The sequence below is a fragment of the Carlito syrichta genome, unplaced genomic scaffold, assembly GCF_000164805.1.
Source record: "Carlito syrichta isolate Samal-C Ts95f unplaced genomic scaffold, Tarsius_syrichta-2.0.1 Scaffold306787, whole genome shotgun sequence".
In the NCBI taxonomy this organism is placed as follows: Eukaryota; Metazoa; Chordata; class Mammalia; order Primates; family Tarsiidae; genus Carlito; species Carlito syrichta.
Window position 1 is genome coordinate 313,198 of NW_007250883.1, and position 24,000 is coordinate 337,197.

A 24,000-nucleotide genomic window follows, 5' to 3' on the forward strand; every position below is an offset into this window, starting at 1 on the left:
TCCATTGTGTAAATGTACCACTTTTTGTTTTGTTTTGTTTTCTTTATCCAGTCCCCATTAGATGGACAGTATGGGTAGTTCCATGTTTTTGCTGTTGTGAATAATGTAGCAATAAATATGCACGTACAGGTGTCCCTTTTGTAGAATGATTTATGTTCCTCTGGGTATATTCCCAGGAGGGGGATTGCTGGATCATATGGAAGTTCACTTCTACACTGTTGGTGGTAGTGCAAACCAGTTCAACCTCTACGGGAAGCAGTGTGGTGATTCCTAAAAGAACTAAAAATTGACCTTCCATATAATCCAGCAATCCCTCTCCTGGGAATATACTCTGAGGAACAGATTATTCTACAAAAAAGACACATATATACTCATGTTTATAGTCACACTAGTCACAATAGCAATCTTTAGTCATTTTGGGAATCACCACACTGTTATCCACAGAGGTTTGCACTGGTTTGCATTCCCACCAACAGTTTAGAAGCATTCCCTTTTCACTGCACCCATGCCAGCATCTGATGTTTTTTAACTTATTAAATGATAGCCATCCTTATTGGAATTAGTTGTTATCTCATTGTAGCTTTGATTTGCATTTCTCTGATGATTAGTGAGGCTGAGTATTTTTTCATGGTATCTGTTGGCTGCTAGTATGTAATCTTTTGAGAAGTTCTATTCATGTCCTTTGTTCTTTTTAACGAGTTGTTTTTTTTTTTTTTTACTTTCACTTCGTTTGAATTCCTTGTAGATCCTGTATGTCAGGTCTTTGTCAGATGCATAATTTGAAATTTTTTTTCCCCATTCTATGGGTTGTCTCCTTACCCTGTTGATGGTTTCTGTTGCTGTGTAAAAGCTTTTCAATTTGATGAGGTACCACTTGTCTATCTTGGACTTCATGGCATTGCCTTTGAGGACTTGGTCAAGAATGTGTGCCTACTCCAATGTGCATTAGAGTATTTCTTACATTTTCTTCCAGGATTCTTATAGTTTAAGATTTTATGTTTAGGTCTTTGATCTATTTTAGGTTCATTTTTGTATATGATGATAGGTAGGGGATCAGTCTTATCTTTTACATGCCCAGCACCATTTGCTAAATATGGTTTTCCCAGGGGTTGTTATTGGTAACTTTGTCAAAGATGAGTTGGCGGAGAGACCTTGTTTTTGCTTCCAGAATCTCTGTCTTGTTCCAATGGTCTATGTGCCTATTCCTGTACCAATACCAAGTTTTTTGTTTTTTGTTACTGTTAACAAAGTTGAATAAAGCTTAAAGTCTGGAATTGTGATTCTTCTGCTTTATTCCTTCTGTTGAGGATTTTTTTAATTATTCATGCTCTTTTTTGTTTTCATACGAGTTTCTGTATTGTCATTTCCAGGTCTGAGAAGAATGATGTTGGTAATTTGGTGGATATTGCCTTGCATCTATAGATTGCCTTGGGTAAGTTGTACATCTTGACAATATTGATTCTTCCAATCCATGAGCATGGAATGTTTTTCCATTTGTTTGTGTCATCCTATATTTCTTTGAGCAGTATTTTGTAGTTCTCATTGTAAAGGCCTTTCACTTCTCTGGTTAGGTGGATGCCAAGGTATTTCTTTCTTTTCTTTGTGTGTATGCCTATTGTGAATGGGATTGTGTTTTTATTTGATTCTCTGCCTGCTTGTTGCTGGTGTCTTTCGCATGTTGATTTTGTAGCCTGAGACTTTACCAAAGTTGTTTATCAGTGCAAGGAGGGTTTTGACATACTCCTTAGGGTTTCCAAGGTATAAAATCATATCATCCACAAGAAGGATGGATGAACTTCCTCTTCTCCTATTTGGAAACCCCTGATTTTCTTTCTTGCCTGATTGCACTGGCTAGGACTTCCAGCACTATTTTGAGTAGGAGGAATGAGAGTGGGCATCCTTTTCATGTTCCTTTTCTTAGACGGAATGCTTGCAGCTGCTACTCATTGAACAAAACGTGGGCTGTGCACAATCATTTCTAAAGGGAAGTCCTCCTTCCTCTTTAGGTTTAGATATTCTGATTCTGTTCAAATTTATCACCTTTTTCTTTTTTTTGAGTCAGTGTCTCACTCTGTTGCCCAGGCTGGAGTGCAGTGGCATAATTTTGGCTCACCACATCCTCAATGTCCTGGATAAGTTAATCCTCTCGATTAACTAGGACTATAGTGTGGATCACCATGCCTGGTTAATTGTTTGATTTTTTATTTAGAAACATGGTCTTCCTATGATGTCCAGGTGGCCTGGAACCCCTGGGCTCAAGCAATCCTCCCACTTCAGCCTCCCCAAATACTAAGATCATAGGCAGGAGCCACCACACCTGGCCAAATTTGTTACTCTTAATCTCCTCCCTCTACTATTGTATGAAAACACTGACCCATTATGTAATATAACAAGTGTTTCTCTATATCTGCTTCCATACAAAACTGTGAAACAGTTTACCCTATGTCTCCTCATCCTCTGGTTGAAATTCTTAAGGGTCAAGGTGTCTTTTAGACACTTTCTTAATGTTAGGATAAGCAATAATATGCATTTGTTTTATATTTTATCAAATCATGCTTTTTAAAAAAGTTGCTAATGTTTCCAGATTGCAATTTCAAACCTAGAAGAAAAGACAGTGGAACTTCCATTGAAATTTAGTGCAGCAGAAATATGTTTTTGAGAAGAGAGTAACCTTTCATAACTCTAGAAAAATATAAATTTGCCTAACTTTAAAATCAGTGCTTTCCTATGAGAAAATAAAATCAGGATCCAAAATTATTGTAGAAATATCAAAATAGTCTCTGTAAGTGTTTATGTATCCATTTATTGTTCTCAGGACAAATATAGTAAAAGACAGCCTAAATAATCTTACCACAATTCCACATATGCTTTTTCTACTTTTGCGGCCCCCTTCCATCTTCATACCCTATATCCGATCTGTTACCCAGTTTTTTTCTTTTAAATCATATCTCATTTTAAATTTTCTTCTCTATTCTCATACTTCAAGATCCTCAGAGTCCTGAGTCTAAGTCATGCCCTCCCAGTAGTATTCCTTCCTCCCTCTCAGTTATCTCTAACTGCCCCTCTCTGGCCAATTTGCAGTTTAAAAATACAACTTCTTTCTGATCTTTCCTAGCTCAAGAATCTAAATCTAAACTCTTTCCTCTTAAACTTATGCATTAAGCCCAAACTCTTGTGCCTGGCTTTCAAAATCTCATTATTTGGTCCCACTTTCTATATTAAACATTATTTCCCATTACTGCCAATTTATGAAAGATTTCTCATCGCCTCATATGCACATACCAGGGTCATGGCTCCCAACAAGAGATTGCAGATTCTATCAGGAGGGAGGGTGTAAAGGGGAAGATTGTTACTTTAAGGAATTTGCGTATCTATATGTGGGAACTTTTTAAAAGAAGAGTAAAATTCAAGCAACATTTTTATAACATTTATACTATGCATAAGTAGTCAAGTATATATTATACATCAGGTATTAAGCATGTTTCATCATAATTGAAATAACAATATCTCAAGTAATCTTTATTTCAACTCTATAAAGTATTATAATTATCATTTTAAATATAAAATAATTAAAGCTCTTAAAAATGAAGTAATTATCTAAAAAAAATCTAGATTTAAAAATAAATAAGGAGCTTGGATTTGAACCCTGGTCTGTCTGACACAAAGGTTGGATTCTCTGTTACCTATCCTATTGTATAAGAGTCCTCGCCTTTAAAACTTTTAATCTTAAGTGTTTTTAATACTCAAGAAGTTTGAAAGGCATTGGATTATGTCTTTCTTAGTTTATTCTTTCCCATTGCTATTTTCTGCATCTCAAATATCTGCACCTCTTCAAAAAGTATCAAAATCCAACCTACTCTCTAAGGCTTAACTTAGGGTAAGCCCTCTCCCACACTCTTCCTCCTGAGTGTTGGCTTATTTTTCTCTTCACCCAGATACTATGAGACAAATAAATTTGCCATAAATTTCCCAATTTAATTTATATCAATTGTTTTAACATGATTTTACTCATTCAGAAAGAAAGCATTATAGTATATACTTACCAAATTCCTGAAGATGAATTATTTATGTATTTATGTCAATGTTTGAGAATTTTCTGGAAATTCGTATATACACATATATATATAATACCCCATATAATCTCATTATAAATACAAAAAAGAAACAAAAATCTTATGTGTACTAATATTATATCTCCAGGTTGCCTTTTATAAGTAACACACAAAAAAATTTTTAGAACACCTAATCCTTAACGTGTGTGTGTGCTATCACATATTTAGTGTGAGTTTCAAGGGAAACTGAGGGAAATTTTGCGTTGCCTGAATCCTTTATTTTGATGTGTGTGAAAACATGCATTGTGAAACTAAAATGTAAAAGTGAGCATTAGTGTACCCACTGGGTCTAAAATAAAAATGGGAAAAAAAAGTGAGCATGAGGCTTAGAATAACTATAGACATAAAAGGAAGATAAACTTCAGGTATAAACAAGACTATAAGGTAGCATGTACAGTACAATGTTTACACACTTGAAAAACTGGTGTTTAAAAGATTATTGTCTTTTCTTTGGATGTTTATTCATTTAGATAAAGTAAGCCCTTTTTTGGTATGGTTTCAAGACATACACCATTGATTTATCCTAAATTTATTTTCTTTGCTAAAGCAGAGCTATGAGATTTGAATGGCAAACATTGAACAGAGAAATCCCACTGTGTTATTACTGTTATTATTATTGTCCTATTACAAGTAAATAAAAATAATGTGTGGGAGGGCCCGTGTCCTTAGTGAGCTGGTTCATAACAAAAGTAGGAAAGATAAAATACAAAACAGGGAATGGTAACTTATAAATACTATTGAATTATATAATGTATATGTACATGATTTATTTAATACTAAATTAATAAAAGCAATTATCAATTTTATGTAAGCACTGTAACAATTATATGAAACTCACCTTTTTGATAAAAAATCATAATAAAATGTTACTTTAGTTTTAGCAATTTTTAACTAAACAGACTATTATAATTTTTTACTGTAACCCAGAGCACTAAAAAACAATCCTGTAAGTAAACAAACTTGTCAGCACATCTGAGCATATTTTAGGCATTTTAAAGCTCAATTTCTACATACCTTATTTTACCGACTATAAGTTTATAAAGTTTAAATTCAGTTTTTAAGGTGGTTTCATCTCCAAACACTGAAAGAATTCCAAAATGCACTTGCTCACCAGTTTTAACTTTGAAGTGTCTATAACCTTCACAATAGCAATGGTTTTCTCTTTCTCCTTCATCATTTTCTGTTCCTTAAACTTGCAAATAATAACCAGGAAAACTGTGCAGAAACTTCTGAACTAAGGTGAACTTTGGTTCTTCTTTGGACTTTAAGACTAATCTGGTCTAGATTGTGATTGACAAAAGCGTGTTCATTGATGTTATGCAGGCCTTTTGAGTTCCAACCAAGCACAGAGGGTTGTTAATATTTACACATTCCTTGTCTCTGGAATGGTCTTGAACTATAACAGTTTACTTAGATTGCCAAATGCCACCAGCATTTACAGACACCTGATTGAAAAATATCTACATACGTTGAAAAAACATGAGTTACTACCCACAGCTGCGTCTCTTAAAGAAAGGGGAGAAACGAAGACCATTGGGTGGAAGTTATAGACAGATCTAAACTCAAAGGCTAAACAATCATTCGGCTAGAGTGTGGCAGAGGATCAGATCAGTCTCTGGTCCCTTCAAATCCTACAGTTCTGTGAAATAGCTATTTTCTTTTTCTTTTTCTTTTTCTTTTTTTTTTGAGTTGGAGTCTCACTCTGTCACCCAGACAGTGCAGTGGCCGCTCCCGGCCACCGCAGCCTCGACCTGCTGGGCTCCGGCGATCCTTCCGCCTCAGCCTTCCGAGTAGCTGGAATTACAGGCGCGCGCTACCACACCCGGCTATTTTTTTTTTTTTTTGCCCAGGTGGGTCCCGAACCCATGGACTCAGGCAATCCACTCACTTCAACCTCCCAAAAGCACGGGATTAAAGGCTGAGCCACTGAGCTTGGCTAATGGCTACTGTCTGGAGACGGCGGGCACAGCAGAGTGAGTAGGATTGTGGTACTGGTTTCTTTACAGGACTGGATTTAAGTGCCTACTTGGCCTTTCACTATCTGTATGAACTTGGGCAAGTTACTTCACGTATAAAATGATAGGTAATAATAGTCTCTACTGCCTAGATTTGTTGTGAAGATTAAATACATTTTTTTCACAAAGTATTTTGCACAATCTTTGTCATGAAGTAACTAACCAATGCATAGTAGCCATTATTATTGTTGTCTGGATCCTTGTTGGTGTTACTTTTTATCCATTAAAAGTTTTCCTGGCCAGGTTCAGCCTGTAATCCCAGCACTTTGGGAGGTCGAGGCGAGTGGATTGCCTGAGCCTGCAGGTTCGAGACCCACCAGGGCAACTTGGCGAGACCTCGTCTCCACAGTAAATAATAAAAAAAAAAAAACTAGCCAGGCGTGGTAGCGCACAGCTGTAGTTCCAGCTACTTGGAAGGCTGAGGCGGAAGGATCACTGGAGCCCAGCAGGTCGAGGCTGCGGTGGCCGAGAGCATGCCACTACACTCCAGTCTGGGTGACAGAGTGAGACTGACTCCAACTCAAAAAAAAAAAAAGTATTACTGAATAGGAATTATAATGGGAGCAATTATTTTCAATACTATATCTGAATTTTAGAGTCACTTATTTACTCTGCATTTGCTGAGCACCTATGATGTGTTAGGTGCTGTGGTGAATACTCAGAATAAAGTAAGAAACAGGCCATGTTCTAATCTCAAGGAACACAACAGTGAATGAGACAGACAAAATCCCTGTCATCAAGGAGTTTACACTCTAGGCACAGGAGCATACAATAAATAAGTAATAAACAATAATAAATACAATCATTTTTCATCACTCATAAGTGTCAGAGGGTATATAACATAAGATATTTTGGAGGGAGTCATGAGGTAGAGTCTAGTTAGGATAATTGTGGAAGGCCTCTCTGACAAGGTAAACTTGGCAAAATATATGAATTATAAAGAGGCAACCATACAGTGATCTGGGACAAAAACATTCCAAACAAAATAAAGGAAGTTCATGGTTCTAAAATGATAACATTCTTGTCATGTTCGAGGAGCCGGGAAAATACTATTCTATCCAGACCCTAAGTCAAAAGGAAGTGCTGACTATAATAAAGTGTCCAGATTATATTCTGAGTATTTCAGGAAATTAATGAACTGTTGAGCAGAGAGAAACAGAATCTAATCATTGCTTTGGGTAAATTATTATTGCTGCTCTATGAAGAACAGCTGTTAGGAAGCAAAAAGTGTAGGGAGAGAGACTAAAGCAGAGCCTGTGGCTTAGTGGGAGATGATGGAGGGTGTTCTAGGAAAGATGGGGAAAAGCAGTGAGATTCTGAAAATTTTGGCTGTGGATTGCAAAGACATACTGATAGATGTGGGAGTGAGTAAGACAGAGAAGAGCAAAAACATGATTTCAATTTGTTTGTTTCACATCAAGCAAAAGTAGATATTGAGGGTGCTTCTTTCTAGTCATGTTATGTAGAAGATGTCTGTTAGAACCTTAAACAATGTCAAGTAAACAGTAGAAGATACAAGTCTGCCATATAGGGATGAGACCTAGGCTGAAGATGGGTTGAGATCCCTATGAGATATGAAAGAAGAGGGCCAAAGACAGCATTTTGACATCTGTGGGAGAAGAAACAACCAGTAAATTGGGTGAAAACAAAACAAACAAACAAAAATCAGAGAATATGGTACCAAGAAGCCCCGGTAGCACTTCAAGAAGGAAGTCAATCATGTCAAATGCCACTGAGAAGCCAAGTCAGGCGGGAATGGAGAATTTATTATTGACTTTTGCACTGATTGATGTTAAGAGCCTTCTTAGAATTGTGAGGACAAAAGCTCTTTTGAGGAGGAAAAAATGAGAGGTGAGGAAGTGAAAGCAGAGATAAAATGGAAGCAGTGAGTTTTTTGTGTAGGGGAGTCAATAAATAGCATGGTAGCCAGAGAAGTAATGTGCTCAAAGGGAGCCATTTGATTTGGTCTGATTTTTAGTAAGTGTTATTAAAGGATAGTATAATGCTGGTATTTATAATCCGACAGATCACCATATACTGATGATCAAGGAGCTATTTAGAGAAGGAAAGTCCTTGGGAAAAGGTAAGATCATGTGGAATCCCCAACACAAGTGCTAGAGCTGGATTTAGATTATGAGCTCAGACAATTACTTTATTATATACAAGGAATAGCAGAAAATGAAAATAGATGCAGATGGTTTAGTAGAACTAGGGATGCAAAGCTAACAAGTAAGTTGTAATCTAATTGCATGTATTTTCTCTCTGAACTGTTATGGAAGGAGAATACTTTGAAAAGTGGAGAATGGATCCAGGAATCTTGAGAATTTAAGGAAAGAAAATAGGGTATTAAATAGTTTTCTCAGTTAATAAGAATTTTGCCAGGAAATAGTTGAAGTACTGTCTGCCAATGATAAACATGCCTGTGAAATTTTAGTGATATATTTGAGGTAAATACTGTGAACAATGTGGAGAAATCCTACCCATTCATTCATTTGCTCTGGTTAAGATGTGGCATAAGATACCAGATGCATTTAACCAGGGCAGGGGTCTGGCAGGGAAAGTAAAATGAAGGCAAATGAGAACCTATTAAGAGTGTTGGCAAGAGAATTTATTATCGTGCTAGACTAAGGACTCTAGACAGATTAAGGAAAGAATGTTTTAAGTGTCGTGAGTAGGAAGTAATAGCTATTGAAAACAGTAATCTAGTCAACTGATTTGGGGTCTCATCAAGCTTAAACAGGTGAAAGATGAGGAACATGAGAATAAGTGAACTGAAAAAATAGGATGTAATGGTCAAAAGTGTGGAAGAAAAATGTTTCAGGGATAGGGAATTTGGTAATAACAAGAACTAGTACATGACCATGCGATCAGGTGGTTGAAATGGGGAGAAGCAAAATACCATTGATGTTAAGAAGATAGAGGTTAAGCTACCGGAAGCATGACAAATTTGTCTCTGGTTCCTGAACCCAATTCACTTGACTAAGTGTAGTTACTAATCATCCAACATTCATTGCTGGGTCAAAATACCTGGACTAAACTGATCTGTAAACACCTCAAACTATTTATTCCACCTGATACATTTGAGGAACCACCATAAGTAGTCTAGGCTTCCCCTCAGCAGCTTCCAAGTTTCCTGCTAACAAAAATTATAGCACGACTTTTCTAGAGAAAAACATACACAAATACTTTAAAAGTTTCAGTCATATAGCAGGTGAACAAATAATAATAATAAATAAATATCCTCATGTTAAAAGCTTACTATAATGGACATCTGTTGATTTGGCCTAACTAGAATCTGTTCACATTTATTTTGGTAATAACTCCCATTTTTCTGGTTCTCACTCTTAGTCTAGGTAATTTGTTGTTGAGGATGGGAAGGCTGCTCCATCCACAGTTCTAGGGCGGGCCCAAGACCAGAGAAACTGGCTTACAGATAAATATGTGACAGAAGTTGCCCTTATGAGTGGTATCCCAAGAGGTGAGGGGTAGGAAGCAGGGAAGAAGTATCCCAAGACTTTAACTGGAGCTCAGGAGAAAAAGATTTCCTTAGGTTTCCTGTTCTGACTGGATATACCCATGAGTTATACTTGTTTATGAGAATCAGAAAATCTGGATTTACAGCTTATAAAATAAAGGGAAAAAAATAACCAGACATAATGAGAAATTCATAGGCAAAATAATTCTCTGGGGACATATAAGTAGCATTTCTTTGCCTATTTCTTTACTCTTTTTTTCTTTCCTTGGTTTCTTTTGTTTTTCATCAGTTTATCTGCCTTTTAGCAATAAAATGGCTATAGCAGCTCTTTAAATCCTATTGTCGTATAATATAATGGAGAAAACCTTTCTTTTCTTGAAACTGCTCTATAGACGGAAAAAAACTTTCTAGCAGGTCTCAATAACCTGCTCAATATGCCAGAATTGCAGCACAAGCCCACTCTAAAACAATTTCTGGCAAGAGAAATTGGGCCACCAGAATCGGTTTAAGTTAATCAGAAACTTCCTCTTTCTTATGAAGGAGTGAATGGCTGAAAAAAACTAGGTTACCAAGAAAAAAAAAGTGTATGCATGGCTGGAAATAGGCTATGACAGTGTCTGTTTAATGGCTGAGAATAAAGCCAGCACAGAAGAAAACAGAGGTAAATTTACAAAGAGATGCCCACATACAATATTACTTAGGGATTTTTAGATGGCACGAACCAATAAATTCCTTTCATGCTTAGGCCCCATCTGAGTCGGGTTCTACCACCTGCAACCAAAAGTTCACTGGCTAATATACTTACTCAAAGCATTTTTCTGAAGCTAACAAGTCTTTACTTTTATCTACATAAACTATAAAAATCCTTCAGTTTCCTACCTCTATTCTACCAGCTATTCTTATACATTCTTTTTTCTCACTTCTTGCCTTATGTTGTTCCCTTAACTCGCTACTTTTCTGCCTTCATGTCTCTCTCTTAAAATCTGAACTATACAGTGCTTCATAACTATATTTCAAACATCATCTCTTCCTAAAGCATTTCCAAAAATTCTCACTTTAGCATGGTTTCTCCTACATTTGGACTGCAGAGCAATTTTCTGACTAGCATCTAAAACGTACACATGTAGTCTACTAAGACATCAGTTAAAAATAGCCTCAAAGATCAATATTTTTAATTATCCCCATAATGCAGAAATAGATATCAAAGCAAAGGCCGATTATGTGATTTGCACAATGTCTAGATTAGAACCAGCTGTGACACAAAATCCACATTCTCTCCCTCTGTGCTTCACTATATTGTAGTCTCTTAACATGTGAATTGCGTCTCACTCAACTTGGAGTCTCACATTATATGAGTATAAAGGTTTGCATATAATAAGTATTCAATAAGTATTTGGTTAATTGAAGTACTTGATTTTATATGTGGATCAAGAATTATCAATCACTGTTGATTGGTCATCAGCAGATATTTCCATATATAAATACAGGCAGGCCAATGGTATCTATCTTTTTTAAAGTGCCTTCTGTATATCGAAAGGATATTCCAAATAGTCATTACCATCAATTTCAACCGAGTAAGCCATTCTACACAGCCTCTAGAAAACAAACGGAAAATTAGATAAAAGAGAATGTTTTAGTATATGACTTCAATGAAATAAGTACCATATATAAGAAGAGAAGATTCCACTTGCATACTTAATCCTGAATTGTGTACCTCACATCTTTAAAATAAAAAATTTTTTTAAAAAGAATAGAAATATTGCAGGAAGTTAATATCATTTCCTCAAACTCAGAAGTTGAATATTAGTTAAAAAAATAGCATCTTTATGCTGCAAAATTAGGGGAAAGTTAGCATTAATAACACATTTATCTAAAGAATTAGTGAGCTCTTATGTCACCGTACTACTTAAAATCTGAAAAGAGAAAAGGTAGAAAGTTGTCAACTGCATCCTAAAAAAAAAAAAAAGAAAGAAAAAAAGCATGCAAGAAAAACCAGCCTTTTAAACTTCATCTAATATTTCTTAGGTATTATTAGTGTTAGTGATTTGCATTATGTGACAGTCCTGCATGCCAGAGAAAAGGAAGAGAGAAATACTTTTCTCATTAGATCGTCTATTTAAGAATGAATAAAGTAAAAAAAAGGATACTATTGTCAATTTTTTTTTTTTTTTTGAGTTGGAGTCTCACTCTGTCGCCAGACTGGAGTGCAGTGGCCGCTCCCGGCCACCACAGCCTCAACCTGCTGGGCTCTGGCGATCCTTCCACCTCAGCCTTCCAAGTAGTCGGAATTACAGGCGCGCGCTACCACGCCCGGCTGATTTTTGATTTAGTAGAGATGAGGTCTCGCTGCCCAGGCGGGTCTCGAACCTGCGGGCTCAGGCAGTCCACTCACCTCAGCCTCCCAAAGGCGCGGGATTACAGGTTGAGCCACCGAGCCCGGCTATCACCAATATTTTTAAGACACTAAATTTAAAACATCAGTCATAACATAGCCCAGCCTATTGACTTATTGATGAACAGTCCACTATACTCAACATAGTCAGGATTTGCTTTCTTTAAATGAAATGTTTAAAGTAACAATTCAGTTACAATCTTCCAGATTCCTTTCTCTCTTATTTTCTAAAAAGTCATAAACCATAAACATATAAACAATAATCCTTCAAAATGTGTCAAAAGAGCTTATACACACTCTGTACAGATACCATTTTTGTCATTAAGAAATGAAGAATCAGAAAGCAACAGCAATTAAATAGGAGATAAGATATCTTCCTTTCATTGAGTATCATTCCAGGAATTTGTACTGATTTCAACATAGAAGTCTATCTACATGCTTTAAAGTAGGGTGAAGCCTTTTCTATCTTTTCTCAATTTAACTTTACCCTCTGGATATTGGCTTAGAAGTAAATTTATATTTTTCCTGCTGTAGTGTTTTTCTTTTTTTCTACAAAGGTATGGAACCTCTGAATCTGATAGCTGCTGGTCTTGGTAAAATAGTAAGAATTTAATTATGACCGTATGTAGGTATTTGAGTATATTCGGTGTTTCAAATAGAAAATCTAAAGGTTAAATTCCTTACAGAAAATACTATAGCTGATTAGATGCATAATTAGATGCACGTATATAGAAATTAGATAAACACAGAGATAGAAAAAGATATTAGTACAAACCCTATTTAATCTTCCTCACTAACATTATATAGTTCTTTTTTAATGCATCAACAAATATTTTCTAATATCAATCTTTTGTCTGTTTCAAAAGCACAGAAGAAAACACCATTTGCTAATCAGTTTATTTTTAGCTTCAGAGGCTCTTTATTTCTGTTTCAATTACCTCTTCGGGTCTGGAAACACTTACTGTTCTTTGCATTAGCAGAGGAGAGTCTGTTCCTTTCTCTTTAAAACTTGATTCCATACTGATTACATCCTCAATAACGTCCTCCATCTAACAAAATATAATACATTTAGAATATTGTGCATAATGATAAAAGTTGTGCTTTAGTCTGAAATCAGACAGAAAAATTTTAGCAATCTTTAACTGTTTTTTAGAGAGTTTAAATTGAGGTTGTATGTATATCAAAACCTAGAATATTTTAGAACTGAAAATGAGGTAATTCTGACACTTTTTGATTTGTTGCTTTTTCATGCATTTCCTTCCATAGGCTGACAGGTGACAACTCGGCAAAGCACACTGAGCTAGTCCCTTGGAAATAAGTATCTACGTAAATATAGTGGTTATCATGAAGTACCTCAAGTCAGACAAAGCCCTATACTTAATATGTACAGAGATGACATCCTTCAAACTTTATTTTTCTTTTAAAATGTTTTGATTTCATCTTACAGGAGGATATCCAAATATTCATGGTTAAATTTTGGCTATCAAGTTCACTTGGACATAAAATACCTGGAAACATACTATCCTACCTTCTCTAGTGACCAATAATAATAATGATAGATAATAACACTAGCAATAACAACAATCAGCATGGGCATCTTAAATAGTAACAATACAAATCACCTATGTAGTGCATAAGATATACCAGACACTGTTCTAAGTGCTTTGCATAGTTACATCATTCATTTAATCCTGATAACAACCCTATGAAATGAATACTGTTGGCCGGGCTTGGTGGCTCAGCCTGTAATCCCACGCTTTGGGAGGCCGAGGTGAGTGAATTGCCTGAGCGCCGGGGTTCGAGACCTGCCTGGGCAACTTGGTGAACCCTCATCCCTACAATAATTTTTTTAAAAAAATTAGCCGGGCATGGTAGCGCGTGCCTGTAATTCCAGCTACTTGGAAGGTTGAGGCGGAAGGATCGCTGGAGTCCAGGGAGGCTGCGGTGGCTGGGAGTGGCCACTGCATTCCAGTCTGGGCGACTGAGTGAGACTCCAACTCAAAAAAAAAAAAAAAGAAATGAATACTGTTATTATTTCCATTACACAGATGAGGAAAGTGAGAAAAAAATTCAATAGCTTGTCCCCGATGATGAGTGACAAAGGAAGGACTGATATCCTAGCCGCTCGTTCTCTCTCTCTCTCTCTCTCTCTCTCTCTCTCTCTCTCCCCCCCTTTCTCTCTCTCTCTCTCCTCTAGCCCTACCTCTCTTTTCTTCCATCATCTTCCCTTTAGTGAAATTTTTTAAATGTGATATAAACTAAAAGATATTGAGAATGCTTAGCTTATATAGCCATAGTACTATGAATTTCTTATGACATGTGCAGATACAACTAAGAGTACACTCTGGTAGACGCGTAAAAATATTTCATAATTCCATTGAAGCAATCTTCTAAGCAAGACTTCTGAGAACTCATGATAATCAATTTGTGCAGTCTTTTATTAAAATACGTCAAAAAATTATAACACTATTCATACATAATTTGGCAAATGTTACTTAAGCGATGGTTATTGTGAGGCCTTCTGGAAACAACTAGAGCTACCATAGCCACCAGCATAAAGTTCTTGTCTTCATAAAGCTCAAAATCTTAAGGAAATAAACAATAAACAGCTTAATAATAACCAGAGAACTGAAGAAATTAAAGCAGATAGGTGACAGAGTTTGATGAGAATGGATGTTATTTTAGAAAGTGGATCAGAGAAGGACTTACCGATATTTGAACAGACAAGAATAACATGGGGAAGGGTGAACCTTGGAAAGGAAACACAGAATATAAAGACCTGTTACGACCAAGCTAAACACATGGGAATAGAGCAGAGTGCCCAAGAGTAAAGAGGGGTTTGAATGAAGTCAAAAATAGGCAAGGATAGGTCACTGAGTATGATAGACTCTTAATCCATACAAGTTGTTGCAAGTACATACTTTTGTCCTTCTTTGTGGTTGCATAATATTCCATCTTGTATATGTACCACATTTTTTTTATCCAGTTCAGTTGCAATGAGCAGTACAGTTGGTTCCGTGTTTTTGCTATTGTGAATTAGTGCTGCAATAAACATGTGTGTGCAGGTATCTTTTTTGTAGAGTGATTTATGGTCTCACTCATAAGCAGATCCTGAACATTTACTGTTATACTGCAAGAAAGGGATTAGCAGTAGCGGACACTGCCAGTGGAGGGAGGGGAAGGACATAACATCAGTAAGGGTAACTGATCTCAAACTAGGTAAAGTGGGCACCAAAGGAAGGCCCAGACTTTACCTGTACAATGACCACTTGTATACCTAATCCTGAATTGTACCCCACATCTTAAAAAATTAAAACAATTTTTAAAATAGGCAAGGAACTGACATTGCAGAATCTTCAAGGACTGGGATATCCAACAGAAATTTCTGCACTTATGAGGAACGCTTTTTGTTTGAGTACTTTTAGTGGTTTCAGGTAAAATCACACATAATCCATTCATTCCTTTTCTGTCTAGAAGCTTACTTACACCATAAATGAACCACTCTTTTACATCTTTCATTTTTCCCCTTTGATCAAACACATGCTTAGGTTTCCCCTATTCCAGAAATAAAATTTCTTTGTTATATGTAAAAAAAAGTTCATCTTCCTCTGGAGGTTCTGCTTTTGCTTTAACACCATTAGCCCTCATTTCTGTCATCTGGCTAACATCTTTTCCCCGATTTATAGGAAACTTTGGTTTTTCCATTATCTTCATTGACATTAAAACCTTGTTTCACAGTATTCAGGAATCTATATAACTAAAAATCTTGGAATCCAATTGCTTTTTTTTTTTTTAAAGACACTTCACTTTATATCCAGTGAGGCAATTAACAGATCAGACAAAATAAGAATTACAAACCAGCAAAATAAGCACTCTCAAAATAATAAATTAAGGCAATAAAATACAAAGAAAGAGCAAATTGCTTGACAGTAATGAAAATGGAGAAATAAGTGTGGAAAATCCAAGATTCAAGGACAAAGGAAAACACTTATGAGATTTCAGAGATTTAAAAACAAAAGTTTATAAAAAGACAAGAATTAAACTATTCAACAACACTTAGTACAAGAAGACAATGGCATAATATTTGAAATAGTAAAGGTAAAGAAATTTGAACCCAGACATTTATAGCCAGCAAGGTATTCATTTTACGTATATGGGTGAAATTAAATTTTTCTTAGGCATAGTAAATCAGAGCCTTTAAGGCAAAAGACTTTTTAAAAACAGTCTTTAATGAAGTACCCCAGTCATAAGATAAATGAAATTAACACAAAATATAAAAATGAGCAAATTTTCCATGAACTAAATAACAAGAAATATGTATATATACATACAATATTTATACATGTCTATTGATATGTATAGATTTTATGTATATATACACACACATAAATTCTATACATAAATAGATATTAATGTTTAAACTCTATAAATATCAACACAGAAAGATAGATGAGAACAAGAAGAATATGAGACCAAACTAAGGTAGATTTTTACTTAAGGGTATGACAGCTTTTGCTAAACAAAAATATTGATATAGAAAAATATAACTATGTGTTGTAAAATATTAAGAGTAACAAAAAGGAAAAAAAGAGAAAAAACTTAACCTGTTCAATGAAAGATTTTCAAAAAGATAGCAAATAAAGAAACAGAAAATATAGTCACTTAAACACATTAACAAAGATAACTACTAAATCCTAATATTATAAGACATGCTTATTATTGTTAAATTGGTTAACATATTGATAAAGCAACTATCTCTCAAACTGGATTTTTAAAAGGTATTGTAATATTTTTCCTATAATATACACATTTAAAATAAAATAGAGAAAACTGAAACAAAGTTTTTTTTAAAGTATCATAACTATGACCAGAATGAAAACCACAGTAGCAATTGTTCAAAGTACAAATTTAAAGGAAAAAAAATCATACCAGGTGATCATAAACACTTATGCACCTCCTATATACAGCAACAACTGTCAGAACTCTACAGAAAAATATACACTTGTAGTTGAATATTTTCACTCATCACTCTAAAAATCTGATAATTCAGCAAATAATCTCAATTTAGACTTATTTTTACTTATTCTCAAGGCCATGCCTTGGGTCTTGTCATCATCTAAACTGCTCCATTTCTGAAATTTTAAAACCCATTATCTAATCAAATGCAACCTTTCTTTTTAGTCCCAGTCTAAATACTGTGGCAGAGCATATGAACTATTTTTATTTTATGCCTTTGCCTTATTATTTTTTTACCTAACCATCCCAAACATCCCAGACGGCCAATCTCTCCACCTTCTATTAACTCCAGATTCAAAGTAGAATGACTTGTGTCCACTATCCTACTGGCATTTGTTCTGTTGCTATTTTCATTGACTGTTAGACAAATTCAACAAATATTTATCGGTTATTTTACTAGAATCATCTGCTGCATTTGATTGTGAAGGACGTTCCCTCCGTCTTTAAATTTTTTCTTTGGATTCAATAACATTGCATTCCCATGGTTATCTTTTTACTTTGTCTTTATGGGCCCTTTCTTTGGGCCACCCCTTAAAAATTGATTATCTCCCAAATCCCATCTTTAGTTATCACTCTCCTCACTATTATTCAGGTTCTCCAAGGGATCTCTTTCTCAGTCAAGATTTCAAGTACCATCTCCAAGCTGACAACTCTCAAGTCTCCTGCAGTCCAGATTCTTCTTCCTCAACACAAAGTTGGATGCACAGCTGTCACTAACGTCTTTACCTGGTGATCTCACAGATACCTTAGCTCCAACACGTTTTAATGGATAGCCTCATTTTGTCTCACTGCACAAGAGAAATAGATTCCAGCTGGTCCCCACTCCTGCCTCCAAGTTTCTTTCTCTACATAGTTGATAGATTGGTATGAAGTCAAATCTGATTGTCTCACCAGCCTCTGGTGACTTTAAGCCCTGCAGTGACTTGTTATTGCTTAACGTGATGTCCTACCTCTTTGTGATTTGCCAATTACTTACTTCTCTGGTGTCATCTTTTACCACCATCTGCCTCTTCTTTTCTGTTCACTTCATAATGTTTCCCATCTCTATTCTTGGCTTATGCTATCCCATATGGCTAAATGTCCTAGTAGCCATTTTCCTCTGACTAAGTCTTAACATTGAGGCATTTCTGGAAAAGAACAACACTTCTATGTTCCTGTCTATACCACAGAACTTTCTACATATCGTTACAACTACTTATTGATGTTGCTGTTAACTTGTTGTTTTTTTCTTTTCCTTTCACCTGAAGCTCCTAGATGGTACAGACCATACATAATGTGCAGTTGGTTCCCTGAGCATGTGGCAATAACAGATCCTCTGAATAAAGAAATAGATGGAATCTTATTTAAAGTTCCAAGCTTTTTTTCTGAGAAACAATCTTTTACTTTCTATTGTCCTCTGAGTTCCTCTTGGTTATCCCGTAAGTTAAACCCCTTGGCTTTTAGGCCAATCTCTACACTCTTTTGACCCCCATAATTCTGTTAACAGTGGCGTCTTAACTCACATTATTCATCCAGTGAGGTCTCGAAAATCTCAAAATTGAACCAAACTCGTCTTTTCCCTTCACTTTACATATACAAAATGGCACTGAGAACCATCAACATTACTCCCTCTGTTTATTTTGTTTATTCTGTCTACCACTAATAGTCCTAATTTAGGTTATAACTAAATTTCATTGTAATATTCTCTCATCTGTTCACCTAACATGAACCTTCTTAGCCTTAAAACTATTCCATTTCAATGGCTCTGAAGCATTGCCTTGATTATGATACTTTATACTCAGAAACTATTCTTATTCCTTTAGTAGACCCACTGAGAGCTGCATAGTAAATTCCCATTTTCTGCTACTTAGTTGCTAACGAGCATTAAATTTTTTTTTGGTGGAAAATATGCTTAGAGAAAAAAATACACTTTTCTCGGCTTTATATCATCTAAACATGGCCATGTGACACAGTTTTGACTAAGTCATGTGCCTAAATAAGTCTATTATGTATTTCTGCAAAAGTTTTTTTTTTTTTCTCCTCATATAGGTTTCCTCTTTGTTTCTCTCTCTTCTTTCCATCTGGTTTGAGGACAAGAGGAGAGGTGGAGCAGCCATCTTGTGATCATGAGGTGTCCATTTGGATACAAGCTACATGGTGCAGACAAAACCAGAGGAAGAGTCTTGATTTATGTTGACATCACAGAGAACTACACCAGCCTTAGACTATGTATCTCTGGTTTACTTTGGTTTACTTTTGTATAAGTTGTCCCATTTTAAAAATAGAGATAATAGTAATGAGCTATTGTGTTTTTCAAGAATTAAATAAATTAATCCAGATAAAATATTTTTTTAAAACCCTAACAAAAAAATAAGGAATAAATGAACACTCATTTTTATTTTTGCTGTTAATATTCTATGTTGTTAATAATCTACAATATGAGATTATTATGAGAGAAAAATATTATGGGAGAAAAATAAATTTTCTTTTGGTTAAATCACTGGAGTTGAGTTTCTTTTGCATGTTCCTAATGCAGACCTAACTGATACAGTCCCCTGTTGTCTTGGGACCATAGTCTAAATTCTCAAGTCTGTATATAAGGCCTTCAGCCCCACTCCAATTATCTTTTCCAACTTTAATCCCTTGTTTGCATCAAACTGTATCACCTTTAAACACACTCATGCTTATCTACTCTGTGCCTATCTTATAACATTTTCTACTCTAAAAAGACATCTTTGTTATTGATGTGCATGCTCAATGCCTAGCTCAACTATTGCCTCGTCTGGAATACACTGAGACTTCAAATTGAAAAAATTTCTCTTCTTTCTGGTTTTCTAGAGTATTTTGATTTCACTTATTTTATGTTTCTTCTCACATTGTGCTAATGCTCTATTTTACATACTAGATAGCAAGATCTTTGAGCTTAGATAAAATTTTCTAATTGTTAGTGTGTCCTCCGTGTTGCTTAAAGTATCACTGCACCAATAAGAGGAATTAACTAAATATTATTGAACAGAATGATACTTATTATTCATTGACTTTTAAACTTGCTGAAAGTATGCACTAATTTTTTTTTGCCAGAAAATTATCTTAAAAGCTAGAAATAAAAATATAAATAAGGTATGGTATCTTCATCAAGGAAGTAACAGAATAGAAAATAAAAAACAAGAAAATGAGCAATTAAAATGTAGCATGTTCTGTGAAAATGCAATATAGGGGTAATGGTTATTTATGTGATATAGGTGTTGCTTTGAAAACTCAGAAGATAGACATCAAGCCCAGACAGAGAGTTACCAAAGAAAGCACCTTAAAGAAGTAAACTAAAATAAATTCTGAAATAATTATCCAAACAAAAGTTGGAGATTGAATTAGCAGATGGTAAAGAAAGAATATAGGGAGGAGAATTCAGCCACCACAAGAACTATTAGTGAACTGATAGGACTGCAACACAGAGCTCCACGTGGATGCTAAATGATAAGTCTGGGTCAATTGCAAGGGTGAAGTGCAGAAGGGTCCTACATGCTATGTGTATAAATTTAAATTTTATCTTGGAAAGACCCATATTATAAAATACTTATTTTTATTTTATGTATATTTGTCTCAGAGATATTTCATCTTCAAGTTATTCTTAATTCTAATCATCAAACCCTGAATCTAAAAAATGTTCCCACAAACTTATTGTGTGGCATCTATGATTTCTAAGTTTTGTTAATGTTTTTTTAGGTTTATTTGTTTTTTTGGTTTTTGGGTTTTTTTTTTCTGATTTGACAAAATGCTCCCTGATGTCATAGGTGGACAAGGCTTCGGAGTAATAAATACCAGAGGATGGCAACATCCACCACCTCCTGAGCTCCCACTCTGTCCCTGTGCTAGAAACTTTATGCAATCATGAAATCAACTCTTCAAGGTTTAGAAATGTGGGTGAGAGAAGTTATAGACAGAGTACACAGCTAATAGGCGGTGGTTCTACACTATAATGTGTCCAAAGACCACAGACTTCCCACTTTGAAACATAGACAAGAAGGACTGAACAAAAATACTAGGAAATTGCAACAGCACAGGATACATTCTAGCTATTAAAGACAGCAAGTCTGTGAATGATGGCAGTATGTGCAAATGTATACACGATGACTCAAATTCAAAGAGATGGCACACAGATTAAAATTATTACAGATCAAATAAAACTATGACTAAATGGACATTAATGATGGTTGGAAGAGACTTTTGTATATGTACTTTAAAGTACAATGGTTAAAAAAAATAGAAATTTATTGTCTGCAGCCATTGTTCACTTTGACCCTAGGCCACTATACCTCTTGAGACTGTTAACCTCTCTCAGTCATGGGACTCTTAGATTGAGACCACCAAAGGAATCACTAAGAACGTGCAACTTTTCTTTATACATGCAAATTTAGTATAAAAGAAATGGTAAGATGTGTGCCTAAGGAATAAAAAATATACTAAGAAAAATTCTGATATATGTTGCTTATCCATTCTCAACTTTTAGAAAATATATTTCATAAAGCATGTAATAAAATTGTATTCTAGGTTTTACTTAGAGTTGATTGGCATATGCATATTCTGCGGGATTTGTTTTTTTCCTTTAGAAATCAATCTCCCACAAAAAGAAATGAACTTTGGGAAGAGGTGGTTGTAAGATAAATTGTATTGTATGTAGTCCTAATATTTACTGTGCAGATGATTTCCATTCTACATATACTTTTATATTTTTGTAATGAATAGAGAACCTAGTTCTACATTTATTTGGAAGGCTTTTTTAGACATCCACTATTAAAAAGTTTAAATAAATATACATGAAGAGATTTACATTCATTTTAGATTTCAACAAGTTCCACTTTGTGTTTTATGTTTCATTAACAATCTTTCACAACTGTATTCTTTTCTGTTTTCCAGATTGACATAAAATCTGTTTTTAAAACATTTTTTTCTACCATTAGGAATTCAAATAATAGGATTCTTTTGTGCCTAGGGGTTATAGACTTATTAACGAAAAAGTATCAACCCGAAATCAGCAATAATCACCAAGAATGTGGATTGGGAGATTAAACCCGGAAGATCATTGGATCATGACTCTATCTAACAAGTCAAATGAAAAATAAATAAATAAATAAGAAGGAAAGGAAAGCTCAATTGTTCATGTAGTTTTTCTATATTGAGATATTAAAGAAAGTCTTTTATCCCAGTTCTATCCATTCTTCAGTATTTTCAGAAGGTTCATTGCAAGCAAGTCACAGTAAATATAAACTCAATGAAACTAAACCCTTATTTAGAGTGCATTCTCATCACCTCTCAATTCTTATTTCATACATGATAAGCAAGCATTTGTTGAAAATGGAAATGAATGAGCACAACATCAAGAGATTTTTAAAATCCAGATATAATTTCATGAAATATTAAGTGTTATAAAATTATCAGTTTTACTCCTTTTTTTCTTTTTTCCTTATTCCACCCTGATATTCTAATAAACATTTCTACAGCACAAATTTGCTGCTATTTAAGTAACTTCTGTTTTACTTAATGTACATATAAGATAACATAATTATGATTTTTTTTTTTTTTTTTTGAGTCAGAGTCTCACTCTGTCATCCAGGCTGGAGTCCAATGGCACTCTCACGGTCACCGCAGCCTTGACTTGCTGGGTTCAGGTGACCCTTCCACTTCAGCCTTCCAAGTAGCTGGTACTACAGGTGCCACCATGATAATCTAATTTTTTGATTTATTGTAGAGACGAGGTCTCACCGTGTTGCCCAGGCTGGTCTTGAAGCCATGGGCTCAGGCAATCCTCTTGCCTCAGGCTCCCAAAGTGTTGGGATTACAGGATGAGCCACTGTGCCAGGTTATAATAAATATTTCAACTAAAGTTATCAGGAAGTCTTTACAATTAGAATTAAGACTTCTAAGCACATATTATTGTTAGTGTCTACTTCGAGTAACTTCTTAATAGAAATGAGTATTAAAATTTACTTCTTATAATTTATTTGCATAATAATATGTATATAGTTCATGATTACAGATTAATTAAGCACACACACTTTTGTTAAATAAATTTGCAATTGTCATGTTTACTGTAAAAATGTTTACTTCAATTTATTTTTAAAAGTTTTTTTCAAAACTGATGATCTACTTTTATAACCAACCATTAGACATACATGCCATTCCACATTGTCACCTTCTCTCCCAAGAGTTAGTAATTTGGTGAGTGGATTTTCTGTGAGGCCAGCATCACTATCCAGTGTTGTGTGTCCATGCTGTACCAGAAGTGCACTGCTTGGCACGGTGGGTTGTGACTGTTTAAGAGTCTGGTTGATGATCTGGTGGTCAAGGGTCATGAAAGGGTTTACTTGCTGTCTCTGGGCTTTCTGTCGTTGAGGCCTTGCAGGAGTTTCCAGATGTGCTGGGACCTACAAAATAAAAGTCAGCGAATGAAGTATCATCTGTTAAATCAGAGTTTTCATTTCAAACAATTAAATTTTGATAACAAACACAGTATAACATCAAATTTCTCTCAAATCTATTGCCTATGCTTCTGTACCAAATTATATACAATTTCAGTGGATTGTGGTTTTTAAGAAATAATTTTTAAAATTCCAAAGTATTTTAATTGTTAGCCAGTTTTTAAAATTAATAGCCCTAAACATTAGGAACAACTAGATAAGCAGAAATTCTTTAAGACTCTAAAAAAAGGAGGGGCTAAATATAGCAGAAGGAAAACACAGCTGGTCACTATTATAAGTTAACTTAACATAATCTACTTGGATTTTTTTACACTATATATAAATATTGTATGGACTATAATCAAAATAATAATTTTAAAATTATTTATGAGGGAGCAGAAACTAAAGATATATGTACTAAATATTAAATTTGACACTCTATGGGTGGTAAAACTCTAGGTGATTTTTTTTCTTTTCTGTCTTTTCCAGTTTCTATACCGAGTCTAGTTTTATTTTTAAACCCTTTCATTTCTTACCTTATAATAACAATAAATTG

At 34.9% G+C, this 24,000-nt stretch overlaps 1 protein-coding gene across 3 annotated transcripts in view; it reads right to left on the reverse strand.

Annotated features, from left to right (window-relative positions):
* The window catches only part of TFEC (transcription factor EC), a 160,870-nt gene that overhangs the window by 25,134 nt on the left and 111,736 nt on the right, over positions 1-24,000 (reverse strand). For 2 of the 3 annotated variants that reach the window (XM_008063384.1, XM_008063383.1), the window contains exons 2-3: positions 23,160-23,411; positions 12,957-13,043 (exon numbers count right to left, since the gene is read on the reverse strand). In XM_008063384.1, the coding sequence (XP_008061575.1) occupies positions 12,957-13,043; positions 23,160-23,339 (267 nt within the window). In that variant the 5' untranslated portion in view covers positions 23,340-23,411. Of the gene's footprint in view, positions 1-5,223; positions 5,345-12,956; positions 13,044-23,159; positions 23,412-24,000 lie in introns of those variants that run through there. The other variant, XM_008063385.1, reaches the window with a different exon arrangement.